This window comes from Chlorocebus sabaeus, chromosome 9 (genome assembly GCF_047675955.1).
Source record: "Chlorocebus sabaeus isolate Y175 chromosome 9, mChlSab1.0.hap1, whole genome shotgun sequence".
Lineage (NCBI taxonomy): Eukaryota > Metazoa > Chordata > Mammalia > Primates > Cercopithecidae > Chlorocebus > Chlorocebus sabaeus.
This window is the reverse complement of record NC_132912.1, coordinates 100,098,882-100,118,492: the sequence shown is the minus strand read 5'-3', so window position 1 is coordinate 100,118,492 and position 19,611 is coordinate 100,098,882. Positions and strand designations below refer to the sequence as shown.

The following is a 19,611-nucleotide window of genomic DNA, read 5'->3' as shown; positions in this document are numbered from 1 at the left end:
TGAGCTGAGATCGCGCCATTGCACTCCAACCTGGGCAATAAGAGTAAAACTCCTCTTGAAAAAAAGAAAAGAAAGCGTGAAGCCAACCTTCTTGTTATATATAGCACATTTTCCAAGGAACTTTGTTTTCTTTTAAAGATGGGAAAGGCAGGTGACCTAGAAAGGTTGGCTTTAGTGATGTGCTGAATGCCATATTATTTTGGAAGTAGACTTCAAATGCACGTGATCTTGATGCAAAGGCAAGAATTAATCTTCATCCCAGAAACTTCAGGTGCTTAAAACATGTATTTTGAAAGTCAGTGTTCTTTAGGCTGGGCGTGATCACTCACACCTGTAATCCCAGCACTTTGGGAGGCTGAGGCAGGTGGATCACCTGAGGTCAGGAGTTCAAGACCAGCCTGGCCAACATGGTGAAACCCCATCTCTACTAAAAATACAAAATTAACCAAGTGTGGTGGCGCACACCTCTAGTCCCAGCTACTCGGGACGCTGAGGCAGGAGAATTGCTTGAACCCAGGAGGCGGAGGTTGCAGTGAGCTGAGATCGCACCATTGTACTCCAGCCAGGGTGACAAGAGCGAAACTGTCTCAAAAAAAACAAAGTCAGTGTTGTTTCAACAGTGGGGGTGAAAGAGAATCTTAGGAGTGTTTATCAACAAAAGATGCATCCAATTTTACGGTGAATAGGAAAGTTGAGAGCTCTCACTCTCCAGATTTTCAATTTGTGCTTTTGGGAATGTCAGTCTGAGGCTTGCTTTCCTGGGGTCCATCCTCCACTCTTTCTCAGAAATGGAAAACAGATCCTACCCTGCCTGACTACGAAAACCGCAACCCCTCAGTTGGCCAAGGGAGTGGTCAAGCTTTGGGGATTTGCAAAGGCTGTCTAGTCATGTCCTATCGTGACACTTCCGGCCATGGGTGAGTCAGGTTAAACTGATCTTGCCCCTTCACTATTTCCCTTCCCGTGATTGTGGCAGAAGGCTTGGTGGGGACTGTCCTGGCAGTTCATTCCCGCTAGTGGCCGTTTTTAGGGCTAGTCTTACAGCCTGATCAGTCCCAAGAAGGGTGTTTTTTCTGTACTGTTTGCAACACGTAACAAAATTGCTTATGAAGTTCAAGTAGCCTGTTTTCAGTCCTCAGAGTCCTTCCCCCCCCCTTTTTTTTTTTTTTAATTGGTTGCTTATGTTTCTTCAAAGGGTAATTTTAAAAATTAAAATCATATATATTTCATCTTTAAAAAAGTGATAAAGAGGCCGGGCGCGGTGGCTCAAGCCTGTAATCCCAGCACTTTGGGAGGCCGAGACGGGCGGATCACGAGGTCAGGAGATCGAGACCAGCCTGGCTGACATGGTGAAACCCCGTCTCTACTAAAAAATACAAAAAACTAGCTGGGCCTGGTGGCGGGCGCCTGTAGTCCCAGCTACTCGGGAGGCTGAGGCAGGAGAATGGCGTGAACCTGGGAGGCGGAGCTTCCCAGCCTGGGCCACAGAGCCAGACTCCGTCTCAAAAAAAAAAAAAAAAAAAAAAAGTGATAAAGATTCACAGAATATTTGGAAAAAACAAAAGTAAAAGCAGGGGCTACAATCCCACCAAATTCTCAGTTATTACTAGTGCAATTCATTCTGGGTGTTTTTGTTTTTTTTTTTTTTTTTAAATATACAAAGGGCTTTTTTTTTTTTTTTTTTTAAATTCAGGAAAAAATGTAAGGCCAGGCACAATAGCTCACACCTGTAATCCCAACACTTTGGGAGGCTGAGGCAGGAGGATTGTTTATGCCCAGGAGTTTGAGACTGGCCTGGGCAATATAGTGAGACCTTATCTCTACAAAAAATTAGCCAAGCATGATGGCGTACACCTGTAGTCCCAGCTCCTTGGAAGGCTGAGGTGCGAGAAGAGCTTGAGCCTGGGAAGCAGAGGTTGCAGTGAGCCGATATCATGTCACTAAACTCCAGCCTGGGCAACAGAGTAAGACCCTGTTTCAAAAAAAGGAAAAATGGGGCTGGGAACGGTGGCTCATGTCTGTAATCCCAGCACTTTCAGAGGTCAAGGCAGGTGAATCATCTGAGGTCAGGAGTTGGAGACCAGCCTAGCCAACATGGCGAAACCCCGTCTCTACTAAAAATACAAAAAAATTAGCTGGGCATGGTGGCGCGTGACTGTAATCCCAACTACTTGGGAGGCTGAGGCAAGAGAATCGCTTGAATTTGAAAGGCAAAGATTGCAGTGAGCTGAGATCACACCACTGCACTCCAGCCTTGGTGACATAGCAGGACTCCATCTCAAAATAAATAAATAAATAAATGTAGTTTTAAAATGCAAGTTTACTTTTTTTTTTTTTTTTTTTTGAGACGGAGTCTTGCTCTGTCGCCCAGGGTAGAGTGCAGTGGCCGGATCTCAGCTCACTGCAAGCTCTGCCTCCCAGGTTTACGCCATTCTCCTGCCTCAGCCTCCCGAGTAGCTGGGACTACAGGCGCCCGCCACTACGCCCGGCTAGTTTTTTTTTTTGTATTTTTAGTAGAGACAGGGTTTCACCGTGTTAGCCAGGCTGGTCTCGATCTCCTGACCTCGTGATCCGCCCATCTCGGCCTCCCAAAGTGCTGGGATTACAGGCTTGAGCCACCGCGCCTGGCCTTTTTTTTTTAATATATGTTTTGAGACAAGGTCTTGCTCTGTCATCCAGGCTGGAGCGCAGTGACACAGTCATAGCTCACTGCAGCCTCAAACTCCCTGGGCACAAACAGTCCTCTGCCTCAGCCTCCTAAAGTGTTAGGATTACAGGCATGAGCCACCATGCCTGGACAATTTGTGTTCTAAATTTGCACTTGACTAAAGTTCTTACCGTATACTAATGTAAACGCTTCATAAATATCATTTTCTTTTCTTTTTTGAGACGGAGTTCCACTCTTGTTGCCCAGGCTGGAGTGCAGTGGCGCCATCTTGGCTCACTGCAATCTCCGCCTCCCGGGTTCAAGTGATTCTCCTGCCTCAGCCTCCTGAGTAGCTGGGATTACAGGCATGCGCCACCACGCCCGGCTAATTTTTGTATTTTTAGTAGAGATGGGGTTTCTCCATGTTGGTCAGGCTGGTCTCGAACTCCTGACCTCAGGTGATCCGCCCACCTCGGCCTCCTAAAGTGCTGGGATTACAGGCATGAGCCACCGCGCCCGGCCATAAACATTTTCAATGGCTCAGCTTTAAACGTCTGCCCAGCAGGGCCGTGCGTGGTGGCTCATGCCTGTAATCCCAGCACTTTGGGAGGCCGAGGCGGACGGATCACGAGGTCAAGAGATGGAGACACCATCCTAGCTAACATGGTGAAACCCCATCTCTACTAAAAATACAAAAAATTAGCCGGGAGTGGTGGTGGGCACCTGTAGTCCCAGCTACTCGGGAGGCTGAGGCAGGAGAATGGCATGAACCCGGGAGGCGGAGCTTGCAGTGAGCGAAGATCGTGCCACTGCACTCCAGCCTGGGTGACAGAGCGAGACTCCATCTTAAAAAAAAAAAAAAAAAAATCTGCCCAGCGGATATAGCTCAGTTTACAAAGGACTTTGAGTCCATAAGTATGTTGCTCTTTGCTGTATGCAGGAATTTAACGTCATCACTAGATGCCAGACCGTGTGCAAAGCAATATTTAGAAAATGCCATGATGACGACTATTTGTTCTATTTTTGATATACATTATTGTGAGTAGATAGATGACTGTACTCCAGAAAATAACCCTGATTTGGGACAATGTAAGCTGGTTTGCCATTTCATGAAATTATGCTTGACGTAGCTACTGCCATTAGAAACACTTACCAAGCTGTTAGAAGCCAGCTGAGTCATCCAAGGCCAGGGATGCATCAATCTCGTTGATTTGTCATGGAAATGCCTGGATTTGGGTTTTGAGGCCGTGGTCAATCATCAGTAAATACTGACTAAGAACGTAGGTAGATGATGTTTGTGTAGTGGCTTGCCACTGCATACTCATTCCAGGGCTGAGGTCTGTAGATCAGCTTTGCAAGTCTAAAATCAGGATTGATGCTGGGTGCGGTGGCATGTGTCTCTAGACCCAGCTACTTGGAAGGCTGAGGTGGGAGGATCACTTGAGGCCAAGAGGTTGAGGCTGCAGTGCACTTTGGTCCAGCCTGTGAATAATCACTGCACTCCAGCCTGGAACTCTAAATAAATAAGGATAAAATCAGGATTGATCAGGTTCAGAGAATAAAATACAGATTCACATGAGACCTAGTCAAAATTATAATATATTAATTTATAATGAGAACTATCACTGCCCAAGATGCTCAAGGTGACTGTTCGGCACATGCTTCCTTGCTTAGGAGGCCGGAACTAGTGGTTTTTCTGTACTGGGGGCGTAAAACAGGGCAAATGGGATCATGCAAGTGATAGGTGAATCATATTGTCATTGGGGTGGGACAGTTTTGTCTCTAGGGATATAACTGCCTACGGGGGGTCCCATTCTCCTAGCAGCCTGTAGGGGCCCTGCCCCTCTATTTTGGTTGGCTGCAGAATGGAACAGATCCTTCCTCTCTGGTGTCTTGTATGGCCTTTGTAGCCATTTACCTGCTGTTCAGAAGCTGGAGATTTTTTTTTTTTTTTTGAGACAGAGTTTCGCTCTTATTGCCCAGGTTGGAGTGCAGTGGCATGATCTCGGCTCACTGCAACCTCCGCCTCCCAGGTTCAAGCGATTCTCCTGTTTCAGCCTCCCAAGTAGCTGGGATTACAGGCACCCACCACCACTCCCGGCTAATTTTTTGTGTTTTTAGTAGAGACGGGGTTTCACCATGTTGGCCAGGCTGGTCTTGAACTCCTGACCTCAGGTGATCCACCCCCATCGGCCTCCCAAAGTGCTAGGATTACAGGCATTAGCCACCATGCCCAGCCTATTCTGAGATTTAATAAGGCTTCCTTCACAGGCAGGCATGCCTGGATTGAATTTCCAAGCCCAGTTCTGGCTTTCACCAGAGAGACATCCTGTTCCCTCTGGGGCCTTGTTCAGATAACTAATCCTATCCATCACGTGTAGACTTGAAGGGTTTAACTTCCAGAGGGCAGCCTGATTTCCAGCTTCCAGGGATGTCACCCTGTAGACCCACAGGTACTCACTACAGAGCTGATGATTTTTAGTCAGAATTTCAAAGAGGATGTGAAGCACTGATGACAGGCAGATGGATTTGCAACTGGTGCCAGGAATAACCTGTACAGCCCTCATGGCCTCCACCAATGAAGGTTCTGCAAGCTCTTGGAAGTCTTGGTTTTTCGTTTGTTTGTTTGTTTTTTTGAGACAGAGTCTCAATCTGTCACCCAGGCTGGAGTGCAGAGGCATGATCTCAGCTCACTACAACCTCTGGGTTCAAGCAATTCTCCTACCTCAGCCTCCTGAGTAGCTGGAATAAGGTGCATGCTGCCACGCCCAACTAATTTCTGTACTTTTAGTAGAGATGGGGTTTCACCATGTTGGCCAAGCTGGTCTTGAACTCCTGACCTTTAAGTGATCCGCCTGCCTCGGCCTCCCAAAGTGCTGGGATTACAGGTATGAGCCACCACACCCGGCCAGAAGTCTTGTTCTTAACCAGAACAGTTGCTATGCCATAGCTCTTGGACTTGAGGCCACTGAGCCTGAATTACATACACAGTAGATAACCTGAGACCAACCCTCAGTTGTAAATATGCTCATAAAAATGACAAGGCACAGTATTGCCCTGAGCAGATTTTATGTGTATCGATTGGATCACTGTGTGATAATACTTATCTAAAAACGCCTTCCTTCATCGTTCCAGCAGCTAGTTCAACTCCTCGCAGAAGGTGGGGTGCTCCCAAGCAAACACTCGTAATTAACTAGCAAAGCTGACATCTAGTATTCTGAGAAAATTCCTCCCTGCTCACATGAGGACTATCACATGGGTCATGCAGGCCCCCTTCCTCGGGATTTCACAAAGGGGCCTAGTATCTGTTCCATGCACAGTCACAGTCACACCTGCCAGATTTCAATCTCCTGCGCAGGTACAGTGGGAGTTACAACTGGAGCTTGTACGGAGCTCTCCAGTTTACCAAACACATTCACACCCACCATCTCTTTTGACCCTTGCAACAGTTGCCCTGTTTGCATTGTGATCATGGTTATCTTTATCATGATTCCCACTTTGCAGCTGAGAACTGAAAGGCAGAAAGGATGCATGGTTTGGGCAGAGTTACGCAGGTAGCAGAAGGTAGCACCCAGGTCTCTGGAGTTAAAGCCTGTGCTGCTGCAGCGTGCTGAAATTAGCCCCAGGGAGGGCACAGTGTTGCAAAGAGGCTTGGCTGTGAATTTCCAAATGCCGTGTGAAGTTGGACACCAGCGTCTGTTCTCCCTCCCATTCATTACCCTGCAGGCTCTTTGCTTCCAAAGCTCTGCTACTCTGGGATAAAGACCAATTACAAAACAGGTCTCTTTATACTCAGTGAGAGGCGGGTGAGTGTGCCAGCGTGAACTTGACATGAAGGGAAAGGCTGGGCTGGGCTGCGCATTCCTTCCTGTCTCCTTCAAGGAGGGGGATGCAATTGGCCTGCAAGTCTCTTTCCATGATCTTCTTGTACATTTCTCTCTCTCTCTCTCTCTCTCTCTCTCTCTCTCTCTCTCTCTCTCGCTCGGCATTTATTCTGAGCAAAGGATTTCCAGAAAGACGTTTGGTGAGGCGTGGGAGATAAGAGTAGCATGCAATGCAGGCAGGATCCTTGCCTTCACAAAGTTTATGAGGAGACAGAACAAATAAATAAAAAATTTAGCCGGGCGCGGTGGCTCAAGCCTGTAATCCCAGCACTTTGGGAGGCCGAGACGGGCGGATCACGAGGTCAGGAGATCGAGACCATCCTGGCTAACACGGTGAAACCCTGTCTCTACTAAAAAAACACAAAAAACTAGCCGGGCGAGGTGGCGGGCGCCTGTAGTCCCCGCTACTCGGGAGGCTGAGGCAGGAGAATGGCGTAAACCCGGGAGGCGGAGCTTGCAGTGAGCTGAGATCCGGCCACTGCACTCCAGCCCGGGTGACAGAGCAAGACTCCGTCTCAAAAAAAACAAAAAAAAAAACAAAAAACAAAAAATTTAATAAAACACCTGATTAGGACAGTGCTATGAAGGTTCAGCATGGATATTATGCTGGGCCCTGGTTTGGGCAAGGGGAGGGAGCCATAGCAGGAGGGCCTCTTGGAGTGACATTTAGCTAAGACCTGGAGGATGAGTAGGCTTTAGGGCAGCAAACAACCAAGGCTCCTACATTTCCAGAAATCTGGGACCAAGAGCAGCAGTCACTTGCAACTTGGAAGGTGGGCTGGGGCTGGACCCGTGTGGAAGCCTTGTTTGCATACCAGGCTTACAGTTTCTACTTAGACTGTGTTTATGTGTGTGTGTGGTTGGGGTTGGGAGCAGTGCTGTTAAAGTGCCTCACTCTGGCCAGGCGTGGTGGCTCACACCTGTAATCCCAGCACTTTGGGAGGCTGAGGCAGGCGGATCACCTGAGGTCAGGAGTTCGAGACAAGCCTGGCCAACACAAAACCATCTCTACTAAAAATACAAAAATTAGTCGGGTGTGGTGACGGGCACCTGCAACCCCAGCTACTTGGGAGGCTGAGGCAGGAGAATTGGTTGAACCTGGGAGGCAGAGGTTGCAGTGAGCCGAGATTGTGCCGTAACACTCCAGCCTGGGCAATAAGAGCGAAACTCCATCTCAAAAAAAAAAAAAAAAAAAAAAAGGTGCCTCACTTCGGGGCTGTGCTGCTACAGGCCAAGAAGGGGGAAAAGAATGTTCAGCAGTAGAGGCCCTGGAGCAGAAGAGTTTGGCTTCTTCAAAGAACTGACAGAAGGCCAAGGTTACCCAACCAAGGGTGCAAGGAGGAGAGTGCTGGCAGACAGGGCTGAGAGGCTGGTGGTGGAGGTGGTTCTCACTGGGACTGGAATTATCCTCACTCAAATTAGAGGGGAGGGAGTGCACAGGACACTGACCTGATTCAATATATTATTAATTTTTTAAAATCACTGGCTATTGTATAGATGATGGATTAGAACAGGGCAAGAGGAAATGAGGAGACCTGCTGGGAAGCTGCTGTTATGATCCAGACAAGAGGGGCTGGTGCATTAGGCTGGGGTGGAGGCAGTGCTGGACAGGGAGATAAGAAGTGGCTGTTGGCTGGGTGGGTGGCTCACGCCTGTAATCCCAACATTTTGGGAGGCCGAGGCAGGTCGATATCTTGAGCCCAGGAGTTGGAGACCAGCTTGGGCAATATGGCAAAACCCCTTCTCTACAAATCATACAAAAATTAGCTGGGCATGACGGCACCCACCTGTATTCCCAGCTACTGGGGTGGCTGAGGTGGGAGGATCACCTGAACCCAGGGAGGTTGAGGCTGCAGTGAGCTGTGATCCTGCCACTGCACTCTAGCTGTTTAGCGACAGAGTGAGACACTGCCTCAAAAAAATTAAAAATTAAAAAAAGCCGGGTGCGGTGGTGCATGCCTGTAATCCCAGCACTTTGGGAGCCCGAGGCAGGCGGATCATGAGGTCAAGGGATCAAGACTATCCTGGCCAACATGGTGAAACCCCGTCTCTACTAAAAAATACAAAAATTAGCCAGGTGTGTTGGTGGGCACCTGTGATCCTAGCTACTCAGGAGGCTGAGGCAGGAGAGCCGCTTGAACCCGGAGGCAGAGGTTACAGTGAGCCAAGATCGTGCCACTGCACTCCAGCCTGGGCAATAGAGCGAGACTCTGCCTCAAAAAAAAAAAAAAAAGGAAAAGAAAAAGAAGCCTCTGACCAGCTACGTGCAGTGGCTCATGCCTGTAATCCCAGCACTTTGGGAGGGTGAGGCAGGGGGATCACTTGAGGTCAGGAATTCGAGACTAGCCTGACCAAAATGGTGAAACCGTGTCTCTACTAAAAATACAAAAATTAGCAGGGAGTGGTGGTGCCTGCCTGTAATCGCATCTACTTGGGAGGCTGAGGCAGGAGAATAGCTTGAGGCCAGGAGGCAGGGTTGCAATGAGCCGAGATCATACCACTTCACTGCAGCCTGGGTGACAGAGCGAGACTCCATCTCAAAAAAAAAAAAAAAAAGTGTACTTGCATGTTGGAGTCTACAGATGGTTGGAGTCATCTGCCCTTTCTTTTCCCCAATAAACCACATTACCCAGGGAGGGACACTCAGAATTGCCTCAGTGAAGCAACCCACCTTGTGTAGGAGAAACTCACTGGGATTCTGTGAAATCGAGGGCCTGGGAGACCTGGAAAACAATGTGGCAGCTGTCTGGAATGGAGGCCAATAGTAACTCAACTGGGCTGTGGCAGAAGAGGGAAGGCATTGGGCTGTGTCTGATCAGAGTCTGCAATTTTTCCATCAGTCCTAAACTGGCGTTTGCCTTCTCCGTTCACATCTTTGGGATTTGCCTCCTCTGTCAGTCCCCTAAGCCTGGCACCTCTAGGGGTAGAGTGTGCCTCTTCTAGGGGTAGAGTGCATTCCTCTTCAAATGCAAATCAGGTCTCTCTGCCCACCTGCACTCACAACCAGGCCCTGCATTGACCAGTGCAACTCCCCCATCACTGCACCCTTAATACGCCCTCTTCTTTTCTCTCCCCCAGACATTACGTGCCAGCCATAATTTCATAAAGATAATGTCATGAACTTTTTCATGGTACTTAGATGTGCTGCTCTCTCCCCACCTCTCTTTTCCCTGATAACCTTTATCCCTCTGCATTAGTCAGGGTTATGCTAGATGTTCTAACAAACCTCAGAAGTTCAGCATTTAACACAATAGAGTTGTTTTCAAATTCTCAAAACATGGCCAGGTGCAGTGGCTCACACCTTTAATCCCAGGGCTTTCAGAGGCTGAGGAGGAAGAATTGCACTTTGGGAGGCTGAGAAGGGAGTATGGCTGGACCCTAGGAGTTGGAGACCATCTTGGTCAACATAGTGAGACTTCATTTCTACAAAAAATTTAAAAAATTAGCCAGGTGTGGTGGCATGCATTTGTAGTCCTAGCCACTTGGGAGGCTGAGGTGGAAGGACTGCTTGAACCCAGGAGGTTGAGGCCGCTGTGAGTTGTGATTGTACCACTGCACTTCAGCCTGGGCAGCACAGTGAGATCCCGTCTGTAAAAATAAATAAATAGGCTGGGTGTGGTGGTTCATGCCTGTAATTCTAGCACTTTGGGAGCTGAGGCGGGTGGATTGCTTGAGCCTGGAAGTTCAAGACCAGCCTGGACAACATGGCAAAACCCCATCTCTATAGAAAATCTACAAATTAGCTGGGTGTTGTGGTGTGTACCTGCAGTCCCAGCTTCTCAGGACGCTGAGGTGGGAGGATCACTTGAGCTTGGGAGGCAGAGGTTGCAGTGAGCCAAGATCATGCCACTGGACTCCAGATGGGGACAGAGTGAGACCCTGTCTTAAAAAATATTATAATAATAAAATTCTCAGAACAATCTATATAGCTATTGCAGGTGGTGCGGTGCTAGTGGCATTGTGGAGTTGCTATCTCCCACACTAACATGAAGAAGGTTTGTTCTTCCTTTTTCTTGAGACAGGGTCTCTCACTCTGTCACCCAGGCTTGAGTACAGTGATATGATCATGGCTCAATAGATCCTCAACCTCTAGGGCTCAAGCAGTCCTCCTGCCTCAGCCTCCCGAGTAGCTGGGACCACAAGCACACCCCACCTTGTCTGACCGTTTTTTTTTTTGTTTGTTTTTGTTTTTTTTTTTTTTTTTTTTTTTTTTTTGGTAGAGACAGGATTTTGCCATGTTGTCCAGGCTGGTCTTGAACTTCTGGGCTCAAGGGATCCTCCCACCTTAGCCTCCCGAAGCTCTGGGATTACAGGCGAGAGCCACCATGCTTGACCAGATGTGATTGTTTTTACATCAGCAAATAGATTGCATTTCTAACTACAAAGCAAGAAAGAAGTTGATCAAATACTGCATAAAGTATATAATTATTTTTATTGAGGCAAAATTAACATAACATAAAATTTGCCATTTTATTCTTTTATTTATATATTTATTTTTTCAGAGTCCGTTGGTGTGGGGTGGTCTCTCTTTGTTGCTCAGGCTGGTCTTGAACTCCTGGGCTCAAGCCAGGCTTCTTCCTCAGCCTCCCAAGTAGCTGAGACTACAAGCTTGCAGCCCAGTGCCCTGCTTTAAATGAGCGATTTCAAGGCTGGGCATGGCAGCATGCGCCTATAGTTCCAGCTACTTCGGAGGCTGAGGCAGGAGAGTCATTTGAACCCAGGACGTGGAGGTTGCAGTGAGCCGAGATCATGCCACTCCACTCCAGCCTGGGCAACAGAGCAAGACTCCATCTCAGAAAAAAAAAAAAATTAGAGATCTCAAAGGGTGGCCATTTTAGTGGCATTTAGTACACCTGCAATGTTGTGCAACCATCACTTCTAACAAGTTTCAAAATTTTTCCATTACCCCAAAGGAATATCCCTTGCCTGTTAGCAGTCACCCCCTACCTCAATCACCCCCCAGCTCTAATCAACTATCAGTCTGCTTCTAACTCTATAGATTTGCTTATTCTGGATACTTCATGTAATTGGTGCCATACAATATGAGGGTTTTTGTTTGTTTGTTTGTTTTGAGACAGAGTCTCGCACTGTTGCCTGGGCTGGAGTGCAATGGCGTAATCTCAGCTCACTGCAACCTCCACCTCCTGGGTTCAAGCCATTCTCCTGCCTCAACCTCCCAAGTAGCTGGGATTATAGGTGCCTGCCACCACACCCGGCTAATTTTTTGTATTTTCAGTAGAGATGGGTTTTCACTATGTTGGCCAGGCTGGTCTCGAACTCCTGACCTCGTGATCAGCACGCCTCAGCCTCCCAAAGTGCTGGGATTACAGGCATGAGTCTCCGCGCCCGCCTTATGTTGTGTCTGGCTTCACTCAGCATGTTTTTGAGCAAAATGTTCTTGCATGTATCAATAGTTCATTCCTTTTCATGGCTGAATAAAATTTTGTTGCATTGGCTGGGCACGGTGGCTCACGCCTGTAATCTCAGCACTTTGGGAGGCTGAGGTGGGTAGATCACTTGAGGTCAGGAGTTCAAGACAAGCCTGGCCAACATGGTGAAACCCCGTCTCTACTAAAAATACAAAAATTAGACAGGTGCAGTCATGGGTGCCTGTAATCCCAGCTACTTGGGAGGCTGAGACAGGAGAATTGCTTGAACCTGGGAGGCAGAGGTTGCAATGAGCTGAGATCGCATCACTGCACTCCAGCCTGAGCGATGAAGCAAGACTCCGTATCAAAAAAAAAAAAAAAAAAAATTGCTGTATGGCTATACTACACTTTGTTTATCCATTCATCCATTGATAGACCACAACTTAGAATTTGCCCTTTTAAAAACTTGAACATCGGCCAGGAGCGGTGGCTCACGCCCGTAATCCTAGCACTTTGGGAGGCCGAGGCAGGCAGATCACCTGAGGTCAGGAGTTTCAGAGCAGCTTGACCAACATGGAGAAACCCGCCTCTACTAAAAATACAAAAAATTAGCCGGGCGTGGTGGCGCATGCCTGTAATCCCAGCTACTAGGGAGGCTAAGGCAGGAGAATCGCTTGAACCTGGGAGGCAGAGTTTGCAGTGAGCTGAGATCACACCATTGCACTCCAACCTGGGCAACAAGAACAAAACTTCATCTCAAAAAACAAACAAAACTTCAACATCCCTAAGAGTATTTCTACTCCCTAGAACCTATGCCAACACCACGCTAAGGGTCCACATGATGAGTCTTCCCATACATACTATTCTCATGTAATATAACCATTTCATAAAGAAGGGACTGTCCCCCATTTTACAGATGAGGAATCAGAGGCACAGAAGGATAAAGTGACCCCATCCAGGTGGTTATTTCCAAGCCTAGTGTTCATCCCACATAGCTATTGTCTCTGAGGGCAGGTGACTTGAAACAAGGTCTGTGTGGAAAGCAAACTTCTTGCAGAGAATTTCAATGCAATCTAAGTGAATGCAGAAAACCCTTGAATTCTGTTCTTCCCTGGGTGATTCTGAATGCTGTCCGAGAGTGTCTCTTTCCAGGCAGGGAGCCAATGTGCTGGGCACACAAGTTCTCATCGCTTCCCTTTTTGATACCCTCTCATTACTTTTAATTGCATCTGAGCCTTTCTAGCATCTTGTATTTTGCTTCCTAATCCAGGACATTTCTCTGCCTCTCACTGGTCCAGCACAGCACTTCCCTCTCTCAGAGCTCTCCAGAGAGGTGCCCCCAGAAAATGGAGCTGGTCTTGTGTAATGAATTCATCTCTGTAATGAATAGTATAATATCCAAGTCCCAGCATATTTACATAGCAATCTTCACACAAAAGCAACGTTACAAAGGGAAGATTTTTTTTTTTTTTTTTAAGAATGCCATCTCAAAGCTCCATTTCCTATAGTACCAAGAACACTATTGGAATTACCCTGACAGGAAGACAAAAACAACTTCCAGGGATGCTGGGTGAGAGACAATAGCTAAACCAGACCCATTAATGTTTAAAGTCAATGGAGCATAAAACTGCTTTTCTCTACTTACAGCCAGGCATCATCTTACAGAAAGGAGGAAAAAATTACCATTTTAACTCTACTGAAATCCATAAGCCCTCCCCTAATTTTCATTCCTCTTGAAATTCTCCAGTGAGTACCATCGGAATGAAAATGAGAATCAGTCTCTCCGGGGGGAATGGCTCAGTCCTCATCAGTAAAGTGTGTGAACAGTCGTCCAGAGATGGAGGTGGGAGGCTGCCCACTGGGAAAGTCTCCATCACTCAAACCTGCAGAACTAGTTGTGGGAACTCACCGTGGGGCTTGGGAGCCTCTGGACTGACTTCAGTAAAGCCCTACACAATCCCAGGTCAGGGTAGACCTGAGGCAGAATTTAAGAAACCTGGCAAGTGCAGGGAAGTAATACCTTCAGGGTACGTTTCACCTAGTGGGCTGCATGGGGGGGATCTTCAACATTAATATGTTAGATGCTCCCCAGGGGGCACTCGCTGGAATTGAGCCAGGCCTCTGTTAGTAAACCGCTGGACCTAATCCTACATTTGTGTAATGCCTGACAAAACCCGTTCCCATTATCTCATTTGATCCTGAAAACAATCCTCAGAGGGAGGCCGGGAAGGGATTATTTTTCCCATTTACAAGTGAAAACACTTGTAAACTGATTTGCCTGGAGTCCCACACCCAGGATGTGGCAGGAATGAGACTTGGATCTAGGTCTTTGTACAACCTGTTCTGGGTTCTTTTGACTTCACACAACAAACTGATCAAAACATTCCCAGCCCCACCCACTCCTCACAACTACCAGCTCAACCAGCAACTGGAAACTCACCAGACAGCTTGTGTTTATGCTACCCTCACACCTCTTTCCTAGTGAAGAAATACACCTTTGGCTGGCAGGCTCTCCAGGAAAAAATTAATTTCATGTCATCTCCTTGAACCAAAGACCAAAATTAATCCCAGATGGATTTGAAAAAAAAGAAAATCAAGGCATTTGAAAAATCTAAGTAGAATGGAATATTTAATAACTTTCTGGCAGCAAGGAGACGCCAAATTTAGCATCGTGTTAGAAATTTCAAAGGGATTTTAAAATTTGCCTACATGAAAATTTGGTTTTACTGGGGGAAAAAATGACTGTACAGAGCCAACAAAAGCCTGGAGACATATTTGCGGCAAAATATGAAAGAAAAGGGTTAACATTTGGTATGTAAAGGTGTCATGCAAATACGTAAGAAAAACTCCCTAGGAAAATCTTATTAGGAAATAAGACAATTCATAAGAAAGGAAGTACAGTTTGTTAACAAACATTTAGAAAACCACTCTCACCTAACTGAAATCAAAGATATGCAAACTGAAGGGAGAAAATTTCCCTAAATAATCTGCAAAAAAAAAAAAAAAAAAAATTCAATGATAATACTCAAATACTAGTGAAGGTGTAAGGATGTATGCTCAAACATTAATGATGGTAGAGTACATTTACCTAACTCTTGGAAAGAGACTTCCTGAACATTTATCAGTAAACCTTAAAATACCCAACTCCTGTGACTTAAAATTCCACTCCTGGGAATATGCTCTAAGGAAAGAATCATCAATAAAGTGTTATGCACAAAAATGTTAGTCACGCACTTAACGATGGTGAAATTAGGCAAATGTTAAAAGCACAGGCACTTGATGGAAACTTATGTAATCATTAAAATGTTTTCAAAGTGCATGCAACAACATGAAAAACGCTTATGATGTAAGGCAAAGTAGAAAAGTGTATAACATGGTATGCGTGTGTTTGTATAGTACACTTTCATAGAACAAAGGCTAAAAAGGAAAAAAATTTAAATGTGAACCATGTTTGAGTGCTATGAGAGATTTTTTCCATCCCCTATATTTTTCTTTTTCTTTTTTTGGAGAGGGAGTCTCGCTCTGTTACCCAGGCTGGAGTGCAGTGGTGTGATCTTGGCTCAAACCTCCGCCTCCCGGGTTCCAGCGATTCTCCTGCCTCAGTCTCCCGAGTAGCTGAGATTACAGGCGCCTACCACCACGCCCGGCTAATTTTTGTATTTTTAGCAGAGACAGGGTTTCACCATGTTGGCCAGACTGGTCTCGAACTCCTGACCTCAGGTGATCCGCCCGCCTTGGTCTCCCAAAGTGTTGGGATTACCGGCATGAGCCACCCACCGCTCCTGGCCAATCCTCTATATTTCTATTTGAACCTTTAAAAAAAAAAAAAAAAAAAGACAAAATCAACTCTTTAGCGGAGCGGCGGTGAGTCCTGCCCGGGGGCTTGAAGACTGAGGGAGGGAAAGCTTCTGGGACCTCACCTCAGAGCGACTCTGCTCTGCTTCAAAGTGTCCCCTCTTAGGCCGGGCGCGACGCCAGTAACCCCACTTTCGCAGGCCGAGGAGCGAGGACTACTTGAGCCCAAGAGTTCGAGACCAGCCTGGGCAATAATAGTGAGACCCCCCCCCCCCCGCCCAGTCTCTACAAAAAGAAAAACTTTTTAATTAGCCAGGCGTGGTGGCCGCGCCTGTGGTCCCAGCTGCTCGGGAGGCTTAAAGTGGGAGGATCGATTAAGCCAAAGTTCGAGGCTGCAGTAAGCCGTGTTCGCGCCACTATACTTCAGCCTGGGCGGCAGAGACCCTTTCTAAATAGTAAAAAAGTAAGGCGCAGCCTCTTCACTCCCAATTTCCTCCGTCTTTCCCCGCTCCGCCTTCTCGAAGCCGGATCCCCGGCGGCCCACCCCTCCCCCACGCCAGGGGCCGGGAACTGCGGGTGCGCGGGGCGGGAGCCGGGCAGGCCTAGGCGCGGCCGACACGTGGGGAGGGAGGCCGCGGCCCAGGAGGCGGGCCCGGAGTGGGTGTGGGTGTGTCCCTGCGTGGGAGAAACCAACCCCTGCCTCTTCCGAAGCGCCACGTTCCTGCACCGCTTGTCGGGCCCGGGCGATCGGAAATCAGTCCCCACGCCCCGGACCCCCTCCTGGAGGGACAACGAACACAGACGCGGGACAGCTCCGACCGCCGCCCGAGCCGCCCCGCGCCCCTGCGCCTGCTAGCGCGTCACCCCCGCCCCGGCGCGGTGGTAGGGCCCGGCGCGACGTCACCCATTGTTTACAAATCAACCCGAGCCGGCAGGATTCCGGCTCCCGCGGCTGCAGTCGCGCGTCTCGAGTGCCTGGCGGTCTCCGGCTTCCGCGTCCGCCCCTACCCCGGCTTCGCCCGCAGCCCCGCGCCCGCGGGCAACCGAGCCCCCAGCGACGCCCGCACAGCTCCGGGTGTCAGGACGGGGGGCCATGCCGTGCCGGAGGGAGGAGGAAGAGGAAGCCGGCGAGGAGGCGGAGGGGGAGGAAGAGGAGGAGGACAGCTTCCTCCTGCTGCAGCAGTCGGTGACGCTGGGCAGCTCGGGCGAGGTGGACCGGCTGGTGGCCCAGATCGGCGAGACGCTGCAGCTGGACGCGGCGCAGGACAGCCCGGCCTCGCCGTGCGCGCCCCCGGGGGCGCCGCTGCGGGCCCCGGGGTCCCTGGCTGCGGCGGTGCCGGCGGAAAAGGCCCGGCCCCCGGCGGTACAGCTGCTGCTGCCGCCTGCCTCGGCTGAAACGGTGGGCCCGGCGCCCCCTGGGGCCCTGCGCTGCGCCCTGGGGGACCGCGGCCGCGTGCGGGGACGCGCCGCTCCCTACTGCGTGGCCGAGCTCGCCGCAGGCCCCAGCGCGCTGCCGGGGCCGTGCAGGCGAGGATGGCTCAGGGACGCGGTCACCTCCCGCCGCCTGCAGCAGCGACGATGGACCCAAGCCGGGGCACGCGCCGGCGACGACGACCCGCATCGGCTCCTGCAGCAGCTGGTGCTCTCGGGAAACCTCATCAAGGAAGCCGTGCGGAGGCTCCAACGAGCCGTCGCCGCGGTTGCAGCCACGGGCCCCGCAAGCGCCCCTGGGCCCGGGGGAGGCTGCAGCGGACCGGACCCCATTGCCCTGCAGCCCTCAGGCTCCTTGCTCTGACCCAGGCCTCCTGGAGGAGAAAGTGGAGGCCGCTGCGTAGACCCAACAGCGTCCAGTTCCTACTATGAGCTGAAGCCGACGTCGCCAGCCTGGGAGCGACCACTTTGGCTGCGGGGAGGCGCGTGGGGAGAGATCTCAAGCCGCGAGAAGTTACCAGCTGCGGCGAGGCCGTCGGAGAAAACTTAAGCGTGGAGAAATGCGTGCGCCAGGGTGCGTCCGTGGGGCATGAGAATTTCCCGGGCCATCCAAGCCCAAGGACCTGGGATAAACTGGGAGAACTATGGCAGCTACTTGCATCGACTTGTACCTCACTTAGCCCTTGGGGGCGTCGTGAGCTTGGATTGTTTAAAGAGGGCTCAGGGGCAGGAATCGCGATGGCTTTATAACAATACTTGAAAACTAATGACACGCATACATTTTCTTGTTATTTTCCTGTGGAGGAACTTAGTGAACGTGGTGCTACAATTGCTGCGCAAAGAAATTCCAGAGAGAAGAAGAATGTAAAAGTTTGGTGGTGGGTGGGTTGGCATTGCCCCTTTCTCCCACCGATTCCGTGGCTGGTGAACGTGGGAGATGTGAACTCCAGTTAAGGGACTGGAGGGAGGTGAAGAATTTTGCAGGTGGGAGAGTTGGATTTGAATGTGGACTTGTGAATGACTTGACCTTGCCACCTGCGGTGAAGGTCACGGTTTGCTGTGGGCTTCCTGGGAGACCTTACTCACTCGGAGTCTTCTTTCTCTTGCTCCAAGAAGAGCCCTGTCGGTGCTTTACCACCACTTGGAGTCTCCCGAGGACACAAACAGGCAGAGAGGGATGTGTAGGGAGTTCTTTCCTGTTTTCTGTGCTTTCCTCGCCGGCTTCCAGGACTCCCCGTAGGCCACTCACGGCCATGCCAGGAACTTTCTCAGAAACAGTCATAAACAATCTCTTGAGTCTCTCTCCTGTCCTCCCAGCTGAGCTTTCTTATTCCACCCTTTCTGGTGTCTATAGGAATGCATGAGAGACCCTGGACGTTTTTCTGCTCTCTTCTGGCCCTCCATGGAGCCATGGGCCTCGGCCTTGGCGGTTCCTCACCTGCACTATTTATTTCCTCCTCCCGTGCCAGCCCGTCTTTTGTGTCTGAAACCGGTTTTAAAATGTGACTCTCCTAGAGGAAAAGCCGCTGGCTGTACCCTTGTGAAACTTGACGGCGCTTTTGTAAGGTGCCACCCCCAAACTTTAAGGTAGCTAAACCAATTTTTAAAAGATTCAATGGCTTGTTCATCCTCCAGATGTAGCTATTGATGTACACTTCGCAACGGAGTGTCTGAAATTGTGATGGTCCTGATTTATAGGATTTCATAATTAAAATGTCTGCTGAATAAATTTGGCTTTTGTTTTGGAGCACGGTTTGGCATTTTGGTGGACGGTGGGAGAGGGGCAGAAAAGCATATAGGGATGTTCTTAATAATGAAGAGGGCACTTGGACTAAATAGGGGGACCTGGACAAATGGTTTGGGCCAATGCCGCAGGGCACAGAATGCTAGTGGAGCCGCAGTACTTGAGTGCTTCTGAGTTTTTGTTCCACAAGATCAGAAAATTAAGTCCAAGTTTTTAGAAGCTGCAAGATGGGCTCCTACTCCCTTTGTGGAAAGGCAAAGTATTCTAGAAATGCTTTCTGGGCTGGAGAGCAAAGAGGTGCTGTGGTGGAGGGAGGTGGATTTTCATCTGGACGTTTTGTGCAAAATGGGGAGGGCACAGGCGAAGCCAGCCTGGTTTCCCCTTTGAGACTGACCTAGGCTTGAGCTATGGCCTTGGGAGAGAAAAACAGGGTTTTACAGCAGTGTATTTGGTAGTTGTAAAATGGCTTGGTTTGAGCAGTCGGGGGTTAGATTTGACTGAAGTAGCCCTCCTCCTCTCCTCCTCTCTCTGCCCTGTCTTCCCAAACGTAGAGCCCTTGCTGAATCCTTTCCTAGTTCCTGCCTTGCCCTTTTCTCTTTTTAATTTAATTTTATTATTTTGAGATGGTGTCTTACTCTGTAACCCAGGTTGGAGTGCAGTGGCACAATCTTGGCTCACTGCAGCCTCAACCTCCTGGGCTCAAACAGTCCTCCCACCTCAGCCTCCTGAGTAGCTGGGACT

The 19,611-nt window shown here is 49.3% G+C and overlaps 1 protein-coding gene across 1 annotated transcript; it reads left to right on the top strand.

The window, feature by feature from the left end:
• Positions 1–16,102: 16,102 nt before the first annotated feature.
• FRAT2 (FRAT regulator of WNT signaling pathway 2) lies at positions 16,103–18,855 on the top strand. The gene has a single exon (XM_007963732.3). It carries the CDS (start codon positions 16,789–16,791, stop codon positions 17,488–17,490), a length of 702 nt encoding a protein of 233 aa, XP_007961923.3. The 5' UTR covers positions 16,103–16,788; the 3' UTR covers positions 17,491–18,855.
• The last annotated feature ends 756 nt before the right edge of the window (positions 18,856–19,611 follow it).

Coding starts and splice junctions, on each gene's coding strand:
- FRAT2 (XM_007963732.3), top strand. CDS start 16,789: ATGCCGTGCCGGAGGGAGGAGGAAGAGGAAGCCGGCGAGGAGGCGGAG.